Source organism: Diadema antillarum, unplaced genomic scaffold (genome assembly GCF_040938485.1).
Source record: "Diadema antillarum isolate AM-2024a unplaced genomic scaffold, OU_Dant_1.0 seq00001502_RagTag, whole genome shotgun sequence".
In the NCBI taxonomy this organism is placed as follows: Eukaryota; Metazoa; Echinodermata; class Echinoidea; order Diadematoida; family Diadematidae; genus Diadema; species Diadema antillarum.
The window spans coordinates 47,023-55,493 of record NW_027272236.1 but is presented as its reverse complement, the minus strand read 5'-3'; the positions used below and the strand labels follow the sequence as shown (position 1 = coordinate 55,493).

The 8,471-nt window shown below is 41.1% G+C and overlaps 1 protein-coding gene across 1 annotated transcript; it reads left to right on the top strand.

The window, feature by feature from the left end:
* Positions 1–313: 313 nt before the first annotated feature.
* Positions 314–6,049, top strand: LOC139710124 (uncharacterized). Its single transcript, XM_071622057.1, has 4 exons — positions 314–510; positions 2,198–2,329; positions 3,384–3,536; positions 4,878–6,049. Exons 1-4 carry the CDS (start codon positions 360–362, stop codon positions 5,558–5,560), a joined length of 1,119 nt encoding a protein of 372 aa, XP_071478158.1. The 5' UTR covers positions 314–359; the 3' UTR covers positions 5,561–6,049.
* Positions 6,050–8,471: the final 2,422 nt, after the last annotated feature.

Below are 8,471 nucleotides of genomic sequence, written 5' to 3'. Positions count from 1 at the left end.
TTTATGTAGTGCCATCCTACGTTGAAAAATAAGCCTGAGATAGCACGAGAGAGCATCTAGAACCCCAATGACCCAAGGGATTTCGCGCACATCAAGTTGGAGTCTCCCGTTTGCTAGGGGTTCAGGCGGGAGAATCTCCAGAACAGAAGGTGCTTGGGGTTGGAGTCTCTGCAAGCAAGCAAGCAAGCAAGCAAACAAACAAACAAGCAAAAACAAACAACAGAGGAAGAAGAAGAATATATATGACCTGAAAACTTTACAGTACTTGTAATTGAATGACTTTTTCCTCAATCTTAATCAGGTGGTACTACTGTGATGCATACCGTAGTGGAAGCTACAAAAAGTGCAGCCCGTGCAGCATGGAGAATTTGCTGAGCGATATAATTCTCCATCCAGAGGAATGCGCTGAAGCGCCATGCCCCTATCGCTGCCCAGAAGGTCTGAACGAAGAGAACCCAGCCCCGCCAAACAGCTGTCCAGTGGACACAACAGTGCAGCCGACCACAACAGGTGAGAGTCGCTTCACAATGTGCAGGGGCTCCCCTTGGATCCTGTCACAGATGTAGTATGCAACTAGCCAAAGTTTAACTTCAGTTCAGCTGTGAGCTAGATCTGACTGCAGCTGTAGCAGGCTTGATATCATAGCTGCATAAAGAAATGACACAGTAAATATCAAAATTTACATTTCGAGTAATTCATCCTAATGCAACAATCTTTAACTTTAATTGCCAGGCTAAAGGACACCAATCAAATAAATGTTGTTTAATCAAGGCAATTCTTCATGTAAATTAATTTTTGCCGCCTTATTTGTGTAAATATTCAGTCAAGGCCAAACTGTCCATGACCCCAATCAATCAAATCAATGGAATTCCAGGCTTGCTGGTCAATTTTAGATTTGGATTGTGTGCAGCAGCAACATGTACTTTTTTTAACTTTTTAGCACCAGCTTCTAAGTGGTATTTACCACCACATAACCTGTTAGACCATGTTTACAGTGCGGGGCTGGGCCGAGCCGCAGCCGAGCCCAGGCCAAGCCCAGCCTCAATTGCGGGGCTGAGCCCTGCAATTTTGTCTATTTACACTGCCGGGCTCGGCCGCGCTTTTAATTCAAACCTTTTAATATTTTGTCGTAGTGGCGCTCTACTTGTAAACAAACGCAATTTGGTATAGTCTGGTTTCCAGACCCTTTGCCAACTGGATTCCGTCGCAACGAAATTGCCGTTCGGGCAAAGACCTTTGCGGAAGGCAAAAATCCTTTCCAGGGCAAAACCACCTTAAACTATACTAGTTTTCGACGTTGAGGGGGTTAATATCCTGAATAGTGAAATAATACAGGCAGAGGGTTTGGAAGCCAGACTAAAATTGGCCGCGCATTTGGCCCAGTTTGCGTTTACACTGAGAAAAGGCCGGGCTCGGCCGCGGCTCGGCCGAAGCCGAGACCACCTCCAGAGCGCGGCCAAATGCACGGCCAATTTTGGCCCCGCATTTGGCCTTTTGCGCGTTTCCACTGAAATAAAGGCAGGCTCGGCCGCGGCTTGGCCGCGGCCCTCGCACTGTAAACGGGGTCCTAATGATTGGATTGTCAGATAATGAATTTGCAAATTTCATAATACTGTCATAGTTCACTTCTGAAGAAGTGAGGATCATTACCTTAAAAGGAAGAGTCTAATTTATAATACGTAAAAATACATGATGTTAACACTAATTACCGTTATGTAAATTCCTTTGTCGTTTTTAAGAGGCTGTAACTCGAACCATCATTTTGATCCGACAATATCAGTTTGGTATTGCCTCCTCCTCCTCTCCATTTCATTTATTCAGTTATTTTGATTTGTTACTGCACTTGTCTCAATACTCAAACTAATTAGTTCTTTCTTTTCCGTAACTATGTTTAGCGCTGTCTACACATGCTCAATATCTTAGTGGAATGGGTAGTGGTAATGGTGGTAGTAGTGGGATTGGTAGTGATAGTAGTAATAGTAGTGGCAGTGGTAGTGGTAGTGGAATTGGTAGTGGTAGTGGTATTGGTGACAGTGGCAGTGGCAGTGGTAATGGAATTGGTAGTGCTTACTATTGGTAATGGTAATGGTAGTGGCAGTGGTAGTGGTAGTTTTGGGAGGGAAGGAGGAGAATTTACAGTTTACCTATACAAGTGTATATTTTGACATTTATTTGACATGATTTGTTAAACTACTAGGCTCGACGACCCTGGCAGTCACCACCCTGGTAACGACAACAAAGTCCGAAGGAGGAGGAACCACCCCTGCAAGATCTAATGGGAGCACGGCCTCTCCACCTGTAACAGCATCCACACGTAACGGAGGAGATGGTACAGTGATATTGATTTCCTGTTTTAAATTGCCATGGGATTCAGGAGTTATGTCATTCAGTTTATAGTAGGATGCAGGCACTACAGATCAACCCAGTGCAAACAGATCTAGAAAAGTGCTCACTCTGCGCAAATGTGTGAAGCATTAATGTTGTCATCAATCATAGTTGTTTTGTGGTTAACCTTGCTATTTTTAGGACACAATATATTCCAGTCCTGCTTCTGAACATCAGACTGTCTCCCAGTGTTGCTCTACCAGGGGAAGCATTAAATTTGTGAAAGTGGACTGAGCTGTGGACTTGTAAATGGTAGACCATTAACCTTAATCATGCCTTGTGACATACCTTATACCTGCTTAGTTTAGTTGTTTGATCCGTGATGTCCATCTTAATCGGGGTGTGGAAAAAAAAAGGAAGATAGCTGGTAGCCATGATGGAAAGAACAGAGATGAAAAAGACTAAATAAAAATGCAACCATAGGTATATTAGACGAACAATTGTCAGAAATTCTTCTGTATATTCCATCTTTGTGACTAAAAGAAAAGAAGAGAAAAAGAAATGGACTCCTCTTCATGGTTGCTTGTGACCATGAGATGTATGTGAGTCAGTACGGTGCAAAAGTTGCATTCCGCCCACTAATGGGCTGTGAATCTCTAGCTACATGGTCAGCGGTATTGGCCAACAACGAAATGAAAAAGATTCCTATTTGATCTGGCTGGGTCTTGAAAAGATTTGTAAGAGCCAAAGTGGAACTGGGGTTGAGAGAGGTTGGGAAGCAAGGCTCTTAAACATATTTAAAGTGAAAATGTAGTTCTCATGCCTTCAAACTGACAAATTTTTACTCTAGAATTAAACAAATGCACAACACTGCTGTCATAACACAAGTTCAGTTGAGTATCAACGAAAATGCGAAATAGCTGCTAAAAAAAGATTCAAGGAAGTATGATTGTGTCAGAGCAGCGTTGAAGAGGCCATCATTTACTGTACACCACTTACAACCTCCCTTCGTCTTGACTAACACAGTGTTTGGGATGTCTGATTGTTTGACTGTTCAGAATCCATGTGGTGGGCCTTTCTTTTGCTGGGAATTTTAAGCTGTGCTGTGCTATGCTGTTTTGCTGCTACGGTGGTATGTTTCGTTTACAAGAGGCGTACGTCACACAACCGATTGAGAGCTGTGCGTCAAAGGTCATTGCGTCCTCTTGTGGGTGAGTGACACAGCCAAAGGATGTCACATCCTTTGGTGCCAAGATCTTGACTAGCGGTCACCACGTTAATCTAAATCAATCAAATCCAACATGACTCCAGACATTTTTGTGCTCCCTTGAGTAGGAATGGCTAATTCTTCCTATTGCATATAACTGTAAAAACTCGTACAATCCAGGTCTTGTTGAATTTCCATAACAATGTGTCAACAATGCTGTGCCAGTGTACAGCGCGAGCTCTATTTGATTGTACACAAAAAAACATGGAAAACTATCTTTATCTCCAATCTACCATACATATGTATTTTTGTAGATTTTTTCAGCAATTGTTACATGTTGGGAAAAGAAATATGAAGTTGTAAGCTATGAAAATGCATTTCTATTGTAAAGTGAGAATGTTTGAGTCATGATAAAAGGATGAAAATTGTATGCAATTACCACATAATATGCTTTGCCCTCACCTCCGGCACAATAACTTTGCATTACCAGATATGCATAAGTCGACACTGAAAGTGTGACCCCCCTTGACCTCCATGTGTTGCATTCAGTGTGTAAGATCACCTCATTCATTTGTTTAATTTTTTATTCGATAGGGAGAATTTGTACCCAAGTTTATTACTGACCATCTGGAACTAAAAAAGTATGCATGGTATTACATAATCATATTATAATTGAAATCATGCGTTTTGGGAGCACCATACCAAGGCATAATTTGCATCGTAAGCTTTTAGTGCCCTATTCAACTCTTTATGTGGCACATTCAAACACTCTACTCGGTCGACATGATGCCAAGTTCGCATATTCTGCTCAAATGCACAAACCGGCCCAAACCATTTGATTAATCGCCAAATGCTACACCTCAATGAGAGCATTTCTTATTCTTTTCCTGTTACTTGTAGCTTGCATTTCATATGGTGATTGACTATCAAGTGGTATTCTGTACTGCATTTACAATAATGTAGCTACTGGTCAATCAAAGAAAAACAAACATAGATTTGTTATACACTTTACATCAAAGATAAACTTGACTTTTTTTTAACCCTTTGCTCACTGCATGTCCAGGGTAACAAAAATCTGTAAAACTAACCAATTTGAAAAACAGACTGTTTTCACAAGGCGTGACTACATGGGTGTCTCAGAATAATGTGGTACATAAAGAGTTCAAAAGAGCTGATTGATAAAATACGACCAGTTCTATTTAATCTTTCTCCCGTGTAAAATATGCAGTGGAGTTGAGAAACTATGACAATTTAATGATGTTGAGATGATAGGTCATTGTGATGTATTTTATATGTGTGTTTCACACTTCTGCCATCTTCCTTTTCATTTGTTTCTGCTTCTTAGAAAATGGTGATGCTGTGGAGCTTTCTACCACCCCACCCTCTACTCCCGACACACTAGATGTAACACCGGATGTAACACCACATGACCAGTCCATAGAGGTTACTGCAAAAGTCCAACTTGCTCGCGTCACAGTGGAATGTGGGTGTGGACGTGTGGATGGGAAGGTCGTCAAAGACCTGCTGCCAGGCACCTCCTACAAGGTTGTCATGGAGACAGCCTCCCACGGAAACTTCCCCAAGATTACGAGCACCACAGGGAATGTGGACCACACTCTTTGTGACTTGACTCTTCGAGAGCTGGAGGGAATGATGAAGCACAACCCAGCAGACAGATGGGTCTACTCGTTGCGAGCAAACTTTGGTCATATCAAAGATGAAGTAATGCTCTCTTCCCTTGCAAGAACTCTCAGGGTGCAGTCCCTGTATGATGCAGTGGGAAATAACTTCCTCGAGGAGATTTTTACCATCGATGACCGGCACAGATCGAGAGATGAAGACAGCTTCAAGGTGTTTGTCATCCTGGAGACACTCAGAGCGAGTCTGTTTCGTGCGGACGATGTGCCGCAGTACCTCATCGACATTGCCAAATGCCTGCTGTCCCTACATCCGCAATGCATGCCCTGTGGGCACGTGGTGCACCAGCTGTTGGGCTTCAGGCCCCTGGTGATGACCACGCAAGTGTGAGTGAGCAAGTGGGGAGGTAGCCACTTCGCAGGAAGTGAACCTCAGTGCAGCTCTGCCTCTCCATCATTACATCTCTCTAAGATTTCTGAGAAGACCTTTCAAGGAGAGTTTGTAATAACACAGACTTTGACTGTACCGCAGGGCGGTGCCACTGGCAAATTATATTTGTGACTACTGCAAAGTGCTGTTAATTAGAAGGACTTGGTCGATGAAATCGCTCGAGTAACCTCATCTTGTTTTATAGAGTGACAAGATAATGAAGGGACCTGTTTGTACAAGAATGTGTATGTCTACCCCTACCTGTTCTGTAGCAACTTGTCGGCCCGTATCTTGCCGGTAAACAATTTGCATCTCTCTGTCTTGCCTCCTAGCTCTTCCTGTATCTTCCCTTTAATAATCAATGGTAATGATCAGAACAAACTTCAATCAATCATGGATATTGTAATTTTATATTTTCATTCTTTATTTTTTCCTTTTCGTTGGGATGGGGGGGGGGGGGTAGGGGTTGAGTTCTGCTCTGTGCACCATTCGTGATAAAGTTCTTTCATGAGGTCAAAGATCTGATGAATTTGTGAAATGCATGTCATCAGAGCAGAAATTGACTGTATTGTGTGTCTGTGTATACAAATGAGCAGCTCTTGTCAGAGACCATAATCTAATTTATAAGCCAAGAGAGCATTCTTCATGTCCAGTACTATGATAGCCACTTTGAATATTGTGTTTGTTTTGTAAGGCATGTGATGGACCATATGTATGAATTGGGACTTTTTGTACTGGGAGTTGGGGGTGTTTCATAAAGACTTTAATAATGTGGTGTAAGTTATGTGTAAATGCCAAATAGAGTACTTTACGTGTACTAGAGTGTGCATTTAACATGAAGTGTGCTATAAGATTTTTGTCATTAATTTATATACATGTAAACTCTTTCTTAAGATGAATGAAAATTAGCTTTTTTATGCCCTTTTCTTCTATTTTCTCTCAAATTGGGAATTTCTTTTGTAGATTTCTTTATTTTTTGAGATATAATTAATTTAGCCAGTTACTGTAATCTTTCTCCAGTATAATGAAGTATGCAGTGAATTGTAGGTGTTCCAATGTAATGAGTGTTCCAAAATAATGATATCTGTACAGCGAAATTCTCCAGAACTAGATTGGTTAAATGTGTGAGCAGTAGCTGTCTTCAATATCCTGTGACGTTCATAGTTTGCTTTTGTTGGTGGTGTGATAATTTCATGTCATGATAGCATGTCCAAATATATCCCTCCTGGGAAATCAGCAGCTGGCCACTGAGGAGGCCAATCTTTATCATGATCTGATGGCAATAGAGTACTAGAGAGTGATGTCATATCCACTCATCGCCATCGGAAACTGGTTCTGAACAACGTTACCTCGCCTGGTCCCTGAACACTATCACTGCTAACCATGCTCACACCGAGTTTCAACCCCAAGCTATATCAAAAGACTGTGACATCATCGCTGTGGTACTCTGCGATGATAATTTTGATGATTGTGATGATCGTGATGATTATGATGATTGATGACAATTACAATTGTTACAGAAATGGACCTACTGCACGTGGACATTCATGGCTTTGTGATATTCATGCACCTGTTTCTGTGAAAAGGGTCACAAAAAAATTTTTAAACATGCTTTCGGCTTTGATCTTATCACCGCCAACAGCCAGCCTGGATAAAAGCAAGGTGGTGCTTTGATAAATCTGAGAACTACATGCGCAAAAGATGATAAATCTCTGAAATGAAGAAAAATTCATTTGCAGTTACAGTGTATATTGGGAAATCATTGCTCAAGCAATTCAATTTGTGAAGTGCACATGCTTTACAAGAGAAAGCAAGCATTTTGGAGAGTTGATTGCTGTTTTGTAATCTAATTTTTTCCCATTTTTGCACATTGTTTATCAGAGTAAACATGGACAGTAACAGTAGACAGCATGTATATCTTAGCATTAAACACCATTCCATGCATGTCCACAAGTGTCCACTTCATTGATTACTTATTTTGTGACACAGAATTTGTCATGTTTTGATGTTTGCTCTGACACCATTGGTGCTTATTCAAAAGCAGTTGAGTCTGAAAAGGCACTTCAGCCAAATATGACCAAAATGAGGGAAACGGTTCTTTTGTCAGTGACGATGCACAATTGCCGATTGCACAATCGTCATTGTCCAAACAACTGAATGTACTTGTTAAGATGCACATATAATCGGGTGGTGGCGGTGATTATGGGATCAAAGAAAGACCTCCATTAATACTAGTAGTCCATGCATTTAGTACATGTAGGTCCATGCTTCAGGTAATAACAGTGGGGTTCACTTGCTTGACAGATTGTCATCTCAGTAGTCCCTTGACCTGTTGATATCTTATCCATCCAGTGCTTGTGGTTGTGTGTCATTACACGCCTGACTGTTTGTAAATATATATGTACCTGGTTCCTTGGAGGAACATTTTCATTGGACAGGCTGCTATATGTGGACGACATGCAATTTGTTGAAGCATTCATTCAACAAGAGAAGCTGTATTCTACTGCAGCATCCAAGTTTAATTGCCAAATCTGTAGTGTTCTTACGTAATATTTTTGATGCCTGGGCATTATGTAAATTCACCTCATTGTCATGTGTGTCTGCATGCCAACAATATTCTAGGATATTTGTTTCCTGAGGTAATCATAACATGTATGTGGAGTGCACGTACATGTCATTTTTATTTCACTTCTTTTTAAATGTAATATACTGCTCTGAACATATCTTTTGATTCTATTACGGTATTTATGGGATTGCAGTATTCAGAATACTGATGGAATTTGGATTAACTTTCCTGATTGATTTTCCAATCACCTTGCCTCATCATTAAGTTGTCTGGTGAAAAAGCCAATTCTTGACACAGACTGTACCA